The sequence below is a fragment of the Silurus meridionalis genome, chromosome 22 (genome assembly GCF_014805685.1).
Source record: "Silurus meridionalis isolate SWU-2019-XX chromosome 22, ASM1480568v1, whole genome shotgun sequence".
NCBI lineage: Eukaryota > Metazoa > Chordata > Actinopteri > Siluriformes > Siluridae > Silurus > Silurus meridionalis.
Genome location: NC_060905.1, coordinates 3,402,961 through 3,418,839, shown reverse-complemented (window position 1 = coordinate 3,418,839; position 15,879 = coordinate 3,402,961). Strand labels below are relative to the sequence as shown.

Sequence of the window (15,879 nt, the reverse complement as noted above, 5' to 3'; positions counted from 1 at the left end):
CCTGTTTGTCCACGTTTGCTTTTATTAGGGTTTTTTTTTCCTGAAACGAGGGGTGAAGCTGCACCGGGTTTCGATTCGAACGGCACGAACGTGTCAAAACTTCGGCGTTGGACGTTTCTTTTTTTAAGTCGTCGGTGGTTTTAGAGTTTGGATGAATTCCTTTTCGACTGGAAACTTTGAAAACCCTGAACTCCGAAAACAAGCCAACTTTCTGAAAGGTGACAGGCGTACGTAAAAGGGGGCGGGGCTTCACTCAACGACGGGTAAACCTGTTGCTAGGCAACATCACGTGCTTAGCGAATAACGGAACCGAAGGGAACCGGATGATGTTCCTCCCACCGAGTTACGGTCCGCTTCCGTGTGACGTATCGCAGACTCTCGTTATTCAAAGAACCTGAAGAACAAGTGCGTGTTTTCATTTTCGTTTCATGAGCTGCAGCTTTCTTTCCATCTTCCACTTTTTGAAGGTCTTCAGGCTGCGTGCATGTGTGTGTGTGTGTGTGTGTGTGTGTGTGTGTGTGTGTGTGTCTCTCCTGGAGGACCTTTTGGAGGACCTTTATCATCCTGCGCTTCGTCTTTCACTCTTTGTCGGAAGAGAAACGGTCCTCGTCCCGATCCGTCATTCTGTAGGATTTGGAGAAGATCGGCTCGTTTAGCTCTTCGCTCTAAGCTTCTTCGATCTCAGTCTTTTCAGACAGTTCGGATGCTCATTCTGTTGTTTACGATAGAAAACAAGCCGCACAAATAAAGGGCCCGGGAGGACGTTTGAAAAGAAGCCGGTGCGCTTTCCTGCCTCGTATGTGCCGTACTGGAGGTTTAGTTCTCCCAGGATGCTGGTAGAACGTGTGTGTGTTGGGCGTGGCTACAGGGATACGGTCTGAGAAGGATATACGTGAAGAAAAATTGCGGAATAGACGACAGGACATAGCTTGGGTCAATGTCAGGGTCGGTCCGTTATCATGATATGTGGAAAAGATGGTTCTGATAAATCCAGGTGGTGCTTCTGCATAATTGATGATAAAAGCGTCCCACACACACACACACACACACACACACACAGCAACCAAAGATCTACAAAAAAAAACACTCAGACGCACCACGAGTGAGGACATAAATAATGTAGGGTTCTCCCGTCATGCGCTCCGTATTCTCCTCCGTCCTCCTCCATCCTCCTCTCCTTCAGTTATATCATCATCCAGCTTCTCCTGCAGGACATTCACACGTCCGTTCACCTGCGTACGCGTCCACGTCCCCCGCACTCTTTATCATCTCCTCGTTTTCAAAATCACAGCCAGGAAAAGAATCACGCCCACAAACTCCACCATCATGAGTGATCTTTTTATTTGTTTTTGATTTCGCTCATATTTTTCTCTGTGTCTTTTTCAATAACGAGAAACTTTTGTCCTTCCAACGCTGGTGATGGTGTGGTCTAATCGTACCTCCTTTTTTTTTTTTTCTTTTTCTTTTCCACGGGAAACAATACTGTATATTCTGCCTTTAACAGTCTTAATTATTTTACCTTCTGGAGAACTTGATGGAGAGAAAAAAAATATCCCTGTAAGACACATGGAGTATGTTTAAAAAAATATATATATATAAATAAATAAAAAAAAAATACACAGAATAATATTTTGCAACATGTATCATTCCAATAAAGTTTTAATTGTTAAAATGACAAAAGAAAAAAATGTGGGTCGTGTTTAATAATGTTTTTGTTTTTATTTATTTTTTGCTGAGCGGAGTTACAAAAAAAATTCATTTAATAAAAAATAAAAAATGTAAAATATTTGTATTGGTTGCGTAGCTGTGAAGACGTCCCAGAATGTTTCAGGTGTGATTTACGGTCACGTGTTCGTTATGTAGATTCGTGCGGTAAATGTACACTATAGGGCCAAAAGTTTGTGGACACACTGGTTGTGAACATTGACTTTTTGAGCTTCTTAATCCACGTGTAGTCTCTTTTTGTTGTTATAACCTCCACTCTTCTGGGAAGATGTCCCACTAGATTTTGGAGCGTGTTTGTGGTACTTAAACAATTCATCCCAGAGATGTTCAGAATGGTTAGAGCTCAATAGCAGGAGATCTTCCACTTCCACCCATAGTAAGCAGATCTTCATGGAGCTCGATAGCAGGAGATCTTCCACCCATAGTAAGCAGATCTTTATGGAGCTCAATAACAGGAGATCTTCCACCCATAGTGAGCAGATCTTCATGGAGCTCGATAGCAGGAGATCTTCCACTTCCACCCATAGTAAGCAGATCTTCATGGAGCTCAATAACAGGAGATCTTCCACCCATAGTGAGCAGATCTTCATGGAGCTCGATAGCAGGAGATCTTCCACTTCCATCCATAGTAAGCAGATCTTTATGGAGCTCGATAGCAGGAGATCTTCCACTTCCACCGATAGTGAGCAGATCTTCATGGAGCTCGATAGCAGATCTTCCACCCATAGTAAGCAGATCTTCATGGAGCTTGATAGCAGGAGATCTTCCACTTCCACCCATGGTAAGCAGATTTTCATGTAGCTTAATGGCAGGAGATCTTCCAACCATGGAAATCAGATCTTCATGGAGCTCGATAGTAGGTGATCTTCCACTTCCACCCATGGTAAGCAGATCTTCATGGAGCTCAATAGCAGGAGATCTTCCACCCATGGAAATCCGATCTTCATGGAGCTGCTGCATCCAGAGACGTCCTGCTGACAGGAGAACCACCAAATATGGGTGGAAAAGTCAGGTGTCCCAATATTTTTGACTGTACAGTGTGTGTTAGAATTTTAAAATCCTAACAACTAAAAAGGAATATAAAAATGTAAAATAGAATAAAATTACAGATCTTCCATTTCGACCTGAACGTGACACGGTGCGTCTCAAACAGGGCACTGATCAGGAAGTAGGACGCAAAATCCACTGAGGATCGCTTTCAAAAAAATCCCCCAATGCATCACAAACACCAGGAAACATCAGTGGTATGATGTTCAAGGCTGAAAATTATACTCTGGCTTTTCTCACACCAATAAAAAAATGGTGGAGTTGCAAAGAATCTAATGTATGTAACATAGAACATTGCATGTTCACAGTTAGCTGGTGGAACTGGAAAACGAGAAGTTTGTCGGCCATGTGACTCGTTGACTCACTGAGAGTTTTAGTGTGGAACTGGAGAAATGGTGGCTGAAGGTGTCAGGAAGTCGTGGGGCCGAGCAGAAACGAGGTTTCGGGGCGGTTGAATGCAAAGCCCTGGTAGATAAGAGCTTCTACCACATATTATCTACATGACTGTATTGACTCGATCTAGGAAACTCTTTGAGACCCACACCCAGTATCCCTGTATAATCTGGGGGCTGGTTTGCAAGGCGCTTGACCCTTTTTGCATAAATAAGATACCTCATTTGCATAAATAAGATACCTCATTTGCATAAATAAGCAGATATCATGTACATGACTATCGATTCATGATCTAGAGAGCTTTTGAGACGCACATCATATCTTCATGAGGTATATGTGGTGGTGGTGGTGTTGGGGGGTGCAAGGCCTTTGATCCTCACAAAAATGACGTAATTGTAAGAATTACATCGTTTACCAAATATCATCAACATGAACACGACTGTGTATTGACTCATGATCCAATATCCTAATGGTGCACAGGGTGTGTGTGTGTGTGTGTGTGTGTGTGTGTGTGTGTGTGTGTGTGTGTGTGTGTGTAACATCTAAAAACTATTCGGCACCAGCGGCTCCTCAGCGCGACGGCGAACCTGCCGTGAGCGTCTCACATTTCCACCTTAAATAGGTCAAAGGGGGAGGGGGGAGTGTCTCGTGTCGGCGGCGCGCACCTCGGCGATCTCTTCCGTTCCACCTTAAGCGCACGATGCGATCCAACGCACGCGTACAGGAGAAGCCGGAGCGCTAATGTTTCCGCTCCTCTCCGACACGCACGCACGCGCATTTCCACGCGCATACACGCTCTCTGTCTCTCGGTGCGCGCGTGCTCTTTTTTTTCCTCCCCTCGCAGGATTAAATAACCGGGTAGGAATATTTTCGGCGAAATAAAATAAACTTTTCCGTGTGGATCATGTCGGAGCCGCGGTACCGCGAGTGGATCCTGGACACTATTGACTCGCTGCGGTCGAGGAAAGCGAGACCGGACCTGGAGCGAATCTGCCGGATGGTCCGCAGGAGACACGGCTCTGAGCCGGACCGGACATGCTTGGAGCTGGAGAGACTGATCCGGGAGCACGCCGTGCTCAAAGTCAACTACAAGGGCTCGGTGTCCTACCGCAACGCGGCCAAAGTGCACCGAGGCAGGCGGAGGAGCAGCGAGCAGGCGGCCGCTAAGAAGTCATTCTCCAGTTCTACTTCATCTTCGTCATCATCATCATCATCATCGTGCTCCTCGGGTAAAGAGCGAGCTTCACCAGCGGAGCTGCAGTACAGCGACAGCGCGCAGGGTCCCGCTGACCACGACCCGATGGAGGACATGGAAGTGAGTGAGAGGGGGAAAAAGAATGAAAAGAAAACACACACACACACACACACACACACACACACACACACTGCCGCAGACGGGGAGCGGCGGTGGCTCGAACCTCGCCAACACCCCCCCCCCTTTCTTTCTTTTTTTCCTTCTTTCTTTCTTCCATTCAGCGGGAATTCTGCTTTTCAACGGAAAATAATTTAAATTATGTTTGAATTCGTTTTGTCCGTTAAAAAAGTCTTTTTTTTTTTAAACCATAACCTGAACAGCTTTTACTGGGGATGCGAAAAAGAGAGAGAGAGCGCGTGCGTGCGTGCGTGCTCGTGCAGGCGCGCGTGAGTTCGCGGGCGTACGGGTGGGGGGGGGTTGTTGTGCAGACGCGCGAACTGTATAGGACGCTCTTTATGGAAAGCGCGAGCGCTTGGGCGAGAAGAGCTCGAGCCGTCATTAAACCGGTTATTGAAATACAATTAAACACGAAAGTGGGCGTGGTTTGTAGAAACGGTTCGTTTTTTTTTTTCCTCGTGGCCACGTTCTAGCGCTCGCTTTCTGCCTGCGTGCGTCCGTCGCGCGCTCGCCTGAGCGCGCGGCGCCTAGTGGGCGGGGCTTCCGCACAAGAGAGTTCGGCGCGCTGAAGCGCGGGGGCCGCGTCGCGCGCTTTCCTTCCCCCGGCCCCTATGTTGCCAGATTGGAAAAGTTTCAACGCTCGGCTGAGCTAGTTCATTTCACACGCAAAAAACAGAACAAAACAAAAACACACAGGTGGTGTACAAATAAACACGCAAATACAAATAAACACGCAAATACAGTTATAAATCCGGCCCACATAAATGTAGAATCTGTATATTAGGTATTATTATTTGCATTGCCTCATTTTTACATATTAGGTACTAATTGTACAATGTTTTGACATTGTATTTTCCTAGTTTTTGTACCACCAGAACAACATGACCGATTCCTATTACTAAAAAAAAGTGAATCTGATTCCAATAATGTAATATGGGAACAATAATCAATTAATGGTGTGTGTGTGTGTGTGTGTGTGTGTGTGTGTGTGTGTGTATTATTCTCCAAAATCATAATCAATGAACTCAGAGTAGTAAAGTATGCTACTGGAATGGGGACAATACTATAAACGCTTAACGTGTAATTAAACACGCTTGGTACGTACTCTGGATTCATCCGCATGTCTGTAAAAAGTATGTTTTATTATTAACGTATTTACCAGGTTTGGTCTTTTTTAAAACACTGTATTATCTCATTAGGCCACATTAAGAATGTTTTTACATTGTTTTACTGTCCCACTAAAATATATACGGCCGCATTCAATCTTTTTATCACTTGTTTTAGTGACGTTTTCCGATTCTCTATGAAAAATAATTTGGAGAAGTCACAAGATCATAAATGTTGAGATTACTTGAGTCTTGACCTCTTCATATTGCTTCCTGACTGCTCAGTCACCATGTACTGTATAAAACCCTGACCAGGCAGGTACTAAGGATAACTTGGGTTTAACGTGATGGAGCCACGTGGTCTAGGTGCGTCTCCTCCAACATCTAACGGTTCACCCATGAAACGAAAATCTACACTCAAACAGAACCTTTTGGGAAACATTCGTTACATATTTTGTCGGGGAAAATTTGGACAAATAACACAAATCTAAGTTTGTTTCAGTTACTAGGGGAAGGTTGAAAGTGATGTAATGAGTGAAATCTTATGAATGATACCATATGGACCAAAACGATACCTTATGAAAAAGAAACCCTGTTTTGTAGATGTTCAGTTTGTCTATTGTGAAATGCTTTGTTGTTCGAATTATGTAGGGATTTGAGACGACCAATCTGGCAACCCGGCAAGCTACAGCTGGTTTACAAGAACGAGGACACGCGCACACGCCCCAGGGTTGCCAGATATTTTTTGGTGTTTTTTTGTTTGTTTTTTAACGCCCACATGGTTTTGTAAAACAACGACAATGTCATTAAGCCCCAAATTTTGATGTTTCGACATATAAATAAGGAAATCGACAAACGATACAAACCTCTCACTTTTTTGCAAATGTTTGCTTGATCACAAAAATTACGCGTCTTAAACGGGTCAATCTGGCAACCTGGCGACACGTTCCTCAAGGGCAAAGTACTAAACCCGCGAAAATGTTGTTCTCCTCACACAACAGGGAGAAGACATGCCGAGTCTTGTTTGCACACACGGTCAACATATAGTACAAAAAAGTTCTATTTTATACATTTATTTACATTATATATATATATATATATATATATATATATATATATATATATATATATATATATATATAAAGAAGGATCATTAAAAATGTGACATCACATTATTGTGACGTCATAATACACTTTAATGAAGAAATTGCAGCTGTTTTAATAAAAAATTATAAACTGGAAACAGCTGATTAGATTTTTAGTCTTTAAATGATTATATTCCTAACATAATAATTAAAAATGAATCTATTAAGAATGCAGTTAATTTCTTTGTACTATTTGTAACATTTTTATGATCAATTTTTTGTATGCTTACGCAATGCTAAAATATTTTATTGACACTAAAAAGTGTTTTATATCGCAGCATTTCACTACAGTAAAAAATGTCTGAGAAATCAGGAGCCACATTTGCGTCTCATTTTAGGTCTCTGATATTATCAGCATGTGGCTGTAGTAGAGTAAACAGAGTATAAACGAGATCGCGTCTGTTTTCATTGTATTATAAGTTTGACTAAACTAGAAAACATTAAAAAATGAAACTGCGTTAGTAACATAGTTACAGTTGTAAATAAGCAGAGTTATGGCAACCTTCATTTAAATATTTATAAGTATTACACAGTGTTTACTTTCAACCCTTCAGTCAAGCTCGATTTTTGTCTCTTCTTAGAAAAAAAAAGTTTTGGCACCTCTGGTTTAGATTATCTATCTATCTATCTATCTATCTATCTATCTATCTATCCATCCATCCATCCATCCATCCATCCATCCATCTGGCCTGTCGTAGGTTTGACTTCACTCTGTTTTTCAGGATGAGTTCTCCACTACGGCCTGCATGGACAGCAGCATGGACGAGGAGGACGCCAGTCTGGACGCTCCCTGCATGCAGATACAGAGCTCCGCTGACTCCGGCATCAGCATGAGTCCTGTGGTCACAGACGCTGAGGCCGAGATGACCAGTTCCTCGCTCACGCCCTCAAAGAGCCCCTCGTCCTGCCAGAGCACCCCGGAGAAGGACCGCGACGCCGCTCGAGTTTCCCCCGAAATCACCCCGAGCACGGCTCAGCATGACACGGGTACCACACACACACACACACACACACACACACCTCAATGATTACACTGCATTCAGAAAGTATTCTTTCTTCTGTTGCAAATGATTTTATTTGTCATCAGTTTACCTTATAAAGTTTACCTTATTATCTGGAAATGAAACTCAGGGGCATCAGCATTTCCCTGAAATAATCTCTGAGATGTTTCTACAAAATGGACTTGATGAAGATGTCCATATCACTGCTAAATGCATATCAGATGCGAAAGAACCACGAGGAAGTCGAAGGAACCGCGTCAGAAACCTCAGAGGAACAGAGGGGGTTTAAAAAAATGTCTGCTGCATGGGAGGTTCCTCAAGAGCACACTGGCCCACATGGTTCTTCAACAGAAGAACGTCGGAACATCCAGGACTGGAAAGCTGATAGACGACTGGGGTTGGGCTCCAGAGACTGTGTTTGGAAATGCGAGACAAACATCACTTCCAAGCAGACTTTCACGTGGCTTGTACTGAGTGGAGAGGCTTCTAGAAGAAATAAATGGGAACACTTTGTGAATGGTGTGGGGGTGGAAATATATGAAAATAAATGTAATAGACTCCATTTTATTACACAAGCGACAAGCGTCATTTTATTTCTGGGGGGAAAAAAGTTTAGGAAACAGTTTTTGATGCCAGTTTATGGCTAAAAGGGAAACCTGGATGGGAGTTTTTTATTTTTTCACCAGATGCCCAGAAATGTGATTGAAGCCGGTTGAATACTTTTGCTGTTGGGGTAAATCCAACCCTGACATAGAACTGAGCATAGAGTCATATACAAAACACACACACACACACACACACACACTCTCTCACTAGTGTGTCAACAGTATTGTGCATCTCATTAGGCAGGGTGTGTTGAGGTTATATTGTGCAGTGTGTGTGTGTGTGTGTGTGTGTGTGTGTGTGTGTGTGTGTGTGTGTGTGTGTCGTTAAAGCCGTTACTGATTCCACAGACTCACTGTATTGTGTTAGAGGTCCATGTTGCACAGCTGCTTCATCATGGTGTATCTCTCTCTCTCCCTCACTCTCTCTCTCTCTCTCTCTCCTCTCTCTCTCTCTCTCTCTCTCCCTCTCTCTCTCTCAGGCTCCCCAGAGCTGGAAGCAGTGCTGCAGCCGGCAGCCATCTGTCCCTCGGCCCAGCGGAGTGCACTGATGAGGGAGGAGGAGGAGGAGCCGAGAGCTGGAGAGAACGCTCTCACTCCTGACCAGCTGCTGTCTGAGCACACGGCCTCACCGGTAAGCGTCTATTCGCTCCAGAACATCTGTAACTAACACAACTGACATGCAGAAAGATCAGGACTGGAGCATGGCTGATTTCACACCACCATCAGATCAGAGCAGTGAATTTCTCTCCAGTTAGTGCTGGGCGATACAATCTAATATCAGTATCGCGATCATTCTGTCACGATACATTTTTCTGACTCATCATTAGTAGATTGTGTACAAGGGCAGGGATATATATATATATATATATATATATATATATATATATATATATATATATATATATATATACATACAGTGAGGAAAATAAGTATTTGAACACTCTGCTATTTTGCAAGTTCTCCCACTTAGAAATCATGGAGCGGTCTGAAATTGTCATCGTAGGTGCATGTCCACTGTGAGAGACATAATCTAAAAAAAAAAAATCCAGAAATCACAATATATGATTTTTGAACTAATTATTTGTTTGATACAGCTGCAAATAAGTATTTGAACACCTGTCTATCAGCTAGAATTCTGACCCTCAAAGACCTGTTATTCTGCCTTTAAAATGTCCACCTCCACTACATTTATTATCCTAAATTAGATGCACCTGTTTGAGGTCGTTAGCTGCATAAAGACACCTGTCCACCCCATACAATCAGTAAGAATCCAACTACTAACATGGCCAAGACCAAAGAGCTGTCCAAAGACACTAGAGACAAAATTGTACACCTCCACAAGGCTGAAAAGGGCTACGGGGAAATTGGCAAGCAGCTTGGTGAAAAAAGGTCCACTGTTGGAGCAATCATTAGAAAATGGAAGAAGCTAAACATGACTGTCAATTTCCCTTGGACTGGGCCTCCATGCAAGATCTCACCTCGTGGGTTTCAGTGATCCTAAGGAAGGTGAGAAATCAGCCCAGAACTACACGGGAGGAGCTGGTCAATGACCTGAAAAGAGCTGGGACCACCGTTTCCAAGGTTACTGTTGGTAATACACTAAGACGTCATGGTTTGAAATCATGCATGGCACGGAAGGTTCCCCTGCTTAAACCAGCACATGTCCAGGCACATCTTAAGTTTGCCAATGACCATTTGGATGATCCAGAGGAGTCATGGGAGAAAGTCATGTGGTCAGATGAGACCAAAATAGAACGTTTGGGTCATAATTCCACTAAACGTGTTTGGAGGAAGAAGAATGATGAGTACCATCCCAAGAACACCATCCCTACTGTGAAGCGTGGGGGTGGTAGCATCGTGCTTTGGGGGTGTTTTTCTGCACATGGGACAGGACGACTGCACTGTATTAAGGAGAGGATGACCCGGGCCATGTATTGCGAGATTTGGGAACAACCTCCTTCCCTCAGTTAGAGCATTGAAGATGGGTCGAGGCTGGGTCTTCCAACATGACAATGACCAAGCACACAGCCAGGATAACCAAGGAGTGGCTCTGTAAGAAGCATATCAAGGTTCTGGCGTGGCCTAGCCAGTCTCCAGACCTAAACCCAATAGAGAATCTTTGGAGGGAGCTCAAACTCCGTGTTTCTCAGAGACAGGCCAGAAACCTGACTGATCTAGAGAAGATCTGTGTGAAGGAGTGGGCCAAAATCCCTCCTGCAGTGTGTGCAAACCTGGTGAAAAACTACAGGAAACGTTTGACCTCTGTAATTGCAAACAAAGGCTACTGTACCAAATATTAACATTGACTTTCTCAGGTGTTCAAATACTTATTTGCAGCTGTATCATATGTATATATGTGTGTATATATATATATATATATATATATGTGTGTGTGTGTGTGTGTGTGTGTGTGTGTGTGTGTGTGTGTGTGTGTGTGTGTGTGTGTGTGTGTGTGTGTGCGTGCATGCATATTAGTGTTATCTGAGTAAAGAAAGGACTTTGTGAGTAAATGTGTGTTGCGTTGAAGGTTTTAATTTCGCCTCTTTTATATTTATTTATATAAATGTTTTATTAAAATGCTAAAACAGAAACGCTGCATTAATTGCACATTAATAAAACCAGTGGCGTAAAAATGAATTTGAATTAACTTACAAATCATTTAAATAATAGATTACATGATTAATAAACTATATAATGTTTTGTTTCTTGCATGTAAAAACATTGTAATAATACAAAATTAAACAATATTCAACATTTAAAAAAGATAAAATATAAGATTTTTTTTAATCTGAGGAAAAATAAAAATATTTGGTGCTAAAAACACATTTTTTTTCATATTAATTGATATTTTTGAACTGTGTATAATACATTTTTATACATTTAAACATTATAAATTCTTTACATTTTTAAGCATTTCATGAAATAAAAAAAAAGTTTCATCATGATGAAAGTCCTGAAATATCATCAGCGTTTTCTTCTTCTTTTTTTTATTTTACGTCATAAAAAAAAAGATTGTTGTAATAATATGATATAAACAGGTGTTTTCTGTACATGTTAATTGACGTCATGGCTCTGGTATGAGATGATCAGGTGTGTGATGGTCTCAGTGTATATTATTAGAATCAGGTGTATGTTAGATGATGTTGTGTGTGAGATGTTATTGGGTCCCTGAGTGTGTGAAGGTTATGAATCTGGTGTGTGTTTGTTGTCGACAGCGCCCAGACGAGGCGGTGGGATCGGACCACCTGCTGGAGGGTGAGCACTTGATCACGTTCACACTCTGCACACACAACACACACGTTTCTCCACATGCACTCACGTCCTGTTTGTGTTCATCTCAGGCAAGAAGTGCACTAACGTAGAAGACGTAATCATTCACTCACAAGGAACCGAAACGGCCAACAACGGAGGGATGAAGAAACAAGGGTAAGTGTTCATTTTTACTGTATCAATGCTGATTCTGTGATGGCGGTGATACACAGTGATTAGTGACAAGAAAAACGGCGCTGGACCTGATCTGACTTTTCTTTTTATCCGATTAATCGATTTATCAGATAAGAAGTGCTTTTTCTTTATTAAAGAGCAAAACTAAACGTATAAGAGAAAAATAAGACGAGTCTCTTAAATTTAACGTCTTTTGTTCGCTTTTTAAAAAATTTATCTTCACTGCTGAAATTGCACACGAGAACAGCTGTGAAAACTAAACCCATTTAATTACATCAAAATGCATTTACCACTATATAAATAAATAAAAAATCATAATCAATTTGAAATCATTATGAAAAGGTAAACGCACTGTACGCTGTTTTCTTTATGTGTTTAGTTTAAAATGAAATGATTTGGCCTGAATCTTCTCCTCTCCCCTCGCTGTTTTCTCTCCGTTCCGGCATGTTCCCGCCCTGCAGCATCTCCTGTGTTGGGTGGTGCGCCAGTATTAATGGTCCCTGCGGAAACATAGTTAAAATGGACTAGACTAAAGTTTTTTTTTGTATTCGATGTGCTTGAGTTACTCAAGGAATCGTTTCAGCCCTAGTTTATTAGGATGAAGGATTAAGATCTGAAGAGCTCCATGTTTGCTTCTCAGCTATCAGATCATTAGCTAATGTGTAACAACCCCCGACATCCACTGCTCTAAAAAACAGCTAGATACACTTTACTAACAATAGTATTGGGACACCGGACTTCTCCCATCCATGTGTGGTTCAGTCCCACACACAGTTGTATAAGAAGTTCTCCTGGCATGAAATTTTCCCTTCACTTCAACTGTGCACAAAGCTCTGAAGATCTTCTGCTTTCAACGGGTTGGAGTGGAAGATCTTCTGCTATAGCAGAAGACTGTATCGAACACCCCAGGCTTCCTCAACTACATCAGTACCTGACTTTACTTACACACATGAATCTCTTGAATGAATCTTAAGTACAGTATCGATACGAAGAAGGGGTTAGATCATGTCTGACTCCGCCCCTTGACTTTATGAACATTGGGTTTTGGTTTGCATGAAAAATAAAGGACCTTTTGAATGTACCGTGTGAGGTTTGAAGCTGATGGTAAGTGTGTGTGTGTGTGTGTGTGTGTGTGTGTGTGTGTGTGTGTGTGTGTGTGTGTGTGGTGCTGCAGGTTGTTTAAAGAAGAGGACATGGCACAGGACCTCTTACTGTGGAGTGTGGCGGATGTGGCGAGCTACTTCACATCTGCAGGGTTTCCTGAGCAGGCTGTGGCTTTCAGAACGCAGGTCAGTCTTTATCAGTGCTGCTGTGAGTTATTGTATGGAATTTAACACGTTCCTTAAAGAGTCTTTGTGAGCAATTGGTTACTATAGAAGCGATACCGTATTTGCACAAACGAATCGGTATATAAACCACCTGTAGTTGTTTCAGCCGAACAGGTTGCTCAGAGGAAAGACCTTGGACTCATCATCAAAAGGTCATGAGCTCAAATCAAGACCAAGCTCCTACTCCTGCGCCCTTGAGCAAGGCTCTTAACCGTCAGCTGCTTAGTTGTGTAATGAGATAAATGTAAGATGTTCTCGATAAGGTCCTTCAACACATGCCGTACATGTACACGTCTTCACTTGATACGTACAAAAGCGAGAGGAACGAAAAGAAAGTGTAGCATGATCACCTCTGCATTTTATCCATTATAGCCGATGAGGTGCGATGGCTGAGCTGCATTATTGGAGGATGTCAGCACACCGTTTTTGTCTCTTTTTTTTTTCTTCAAGCTTTACCTTTTATGGCTATTTGTGGGTGTGGCTAAAAGTAAACGTTCGATAATTTGACATCCAGTCTCGCAGCTCGAACACAAAAACAATCACACACAACTTATAATTATATTATATACCTGTTACGCTGTTAAAACATCGGTAAATTCTCAAAATGGTTCATTCGCAGGAAATCGACGGAAAGTCCCTGCTCCTGATGCAGCGCAGCGACGTGTTGACAGGCCTGTCGATCCGACTCGGCCCCGCCCTCAAGATATATGAGCATCATGTCAAGGCGCTGCAGAAGAGCCACTTTCAGGAGCACAGCAGCGTTTTCTCTTAACCTCGCGCCACTTTAAAGACTCACACATGGAGATCCGAGCGAGGGCCTGGACACGAGAGAAAGGACTCGACATGCTGGGCGTCGCCCCGCCCCTGACCGCGCCCACCCCGTTCGCTCGCTCCAGATTTCTCTTCTTCACTTCCTCATATTTCAGTTCACATGATTAAAGAACACCTCCAAAAATCACGTCTCACCCTGACGCCCATTCCCGAGTGGTCATCGAGGGAGACATCTCATCATTCACCAGTGTTGTGTTGTTTTTTTTTCTTCTTTGATTTACACTATGATCTCGGTAATATATTTTTGTTCGCGATATTATATTGACTTCCTCCTTCGTTTTAATATGTAAAGCAGCCAGATATAGAAATGATAATGCGGATATGTACATTTAGCAAATAAATTTCCGATTTCGCAAATTTACGTGTGCATTCCTTAACTTTCAGGACCAAAAAATTTTTTAGCAATACCGGATAGAGAAAACAACACTCCATGTCTAAGAGTACTAAACTTTATCAGTGTGCTGAAGAAAATAAATATCGATATATTAATTTATATATATAATTAATAAATGATAAATAATTAATATAATATAGCACTCTCTGTGCAGCGTGCAGTCTCGCGTGTTAAAACAAACAGCATGTGATCACCTTCTTAGTCAGTGATTCACCTCTAGAGGCCGCTCTCGTAATGACGGCAGATGGGATGGCGGAGAAAATATCAGTATAGTTTGCATTTTAGTTTGCAAGCCAACCTTTATTATCATATACAGATATAATATGAGTAAAACATATATTTAAAATTGAAATTTTCCAAATATGTCTCTGGCATTGTTCAGAGGGCTGTTCCAAATGTGGGGCTGGGCTGTAGTTTAGGGACCCTTGGTGTAAGTCCTCACACCTAGCTGTGGATTATCACCCATAACGTAATCACTTCCCAACATTGACAAGTTAAAGCTGTTTTTGATGTTCTTCAGAGCAGAACTGAGGGACTGGATCCACAATAACAATTCATTTTCCTTCTCCACTGTGAGCAGCCATGTTGAGTAGAATATTGAAACTTTTTTCTCCTGTAAATTAAATTATGGTGTATGACCTCCAGATAAGGAGCTTTTTGCTAACTGTATATGTTCCTGAAATCTACGACCATTGAGCAATACCCCATAGTCATCTCTTCTTGCTTTGTGGTTGCTGTAACAAGCCCTAAGAAGATTCACTGTATGGCCAAAGGTTTGTAGATACCTGGCCATAAGCTTAGCTTTTTTGAACATCCCATTCCAAATGTACTTCCCATTTTGCTTTCGAATGAAGGTAAAATTTCATGCTTCCACATCCAAACTCATCCTATACAATTGTGTGCCTCCAACGTTGTGGTAACAGTTTGGGACAGAATCACATATTGGTGGAAACGTCAGGTGTCCGAATACTTTTGTTCATACAGTGTATATTAGGTGAGAACAACTGCAGGCCAAGGTAAAGCACTTTTGTTTAAACAATATAAAATGTTTGACGCTAACTAGCAATCAAAGCTAAATGAGCTAATTCACTGACATTAGCTAACCATCCGAGCTGAGATGCAAATGTGGATCCCCTCAGATCTCAATCCTTCATCCTTATGAACCTCTTTCGGTTTTTTCAAGGTGTTTCAATCAAAAGGACAAAAGGAGGAGTTGGATCAGGTCCAGCTCTACCCTCTGGACTTTCCTCAGTGAATAAAGAAGCTAATCTTCCACTTCAACCCATGTTCATGTTTGAAATGACACAACAATGAGCATAAGAAAGTTAGCAATTATTTGTATTGTATAACAAAACAAATATTTTTTATATTTAAATAATCCTCCTGTGTGTTGTGATCATTGTGGTATTGTATGAGGAAGTCAGGTGTGTCAGAGAAGTATGTGAGGGTGGTGCAGGACAGTGTGACAGCAGTGAAGTGTGCAGTAGG

The 15,879-nt window shown here is 42.1% G+C and overlaps 2 protein-coding genes across 2 annotated transcripts in view; both read left to right on the top strand.

Annotated features, from left to right (window-relative positions):
• prkacaa (protein kinase, cAMP-dependent, catalytic, alpha, genome duplicate a) overlaps positions 1–1,624 on the top strand; it is a 25,920-nt gene extending 24,296 nt beyond the window's left edge. Inside the window, 1 exon segment of the mRNA XM_046835103.1 lies at positions 1–1,624. This exon segment is cut by the window's left edge and continues 906 nt beyond it. The gene's annotated coding sequence lies outside the window, so the exon portion shown is untranslated.
• A 2,153-nt stretch (positions 1,625–3,777) lies between these two features.
• On the top strand, positions 3,778–14,354 carry samd1a (sterile alpha motif domain containing 1a). The gene is made up of 7 exons (XM_046835364.1): positions 3,778–4,480; positions 7,511–7,775; positions 8,874–9,025; positions 11,610–11,649; positions 11,736–11,820; positions 13,013–13,127; positions 13,786–14,354. The coding sequence occupies exons 1-7, from the start codon at positions 4,070–4,072 to the stop codon at positions 13,936–13,938; spliced, it is 1,221 nt and encodes a 406-aa protein (XP_046691320.1). The 5' UTR covers positions 3,778–4,069; the 3' UTR covers positions 13,939–14,354.
• The last annotated feature ends 1,525 nt before the right edge of the window (positions 14,355–15,879 follow it).

Bases quoted from the DNA above. Each gene is read 5' to 3' on its own strand.
- samd1a (XM_046835364.1), top strand. From the start codon at position 4,070: ATGTCGGAGCCGCGGTACCGCGAGTGGATCCTGGACACTATTGACTCG. The intron at 9,026-11,609 runs GTAAGCGTCTAT...TGTTGTCGACAG, and splicing joins CTGAGCACACGGCCTCACCG to CGCCCAGACGAGGCGGTGGG. The intron at 11,650-11,735 runs GTGAGCACTTGA...TGTTCATCTCAG, and splicing joins ATCGGACCACCTGCTGGAGG to GCAAGAAGTGCACTAACGTA.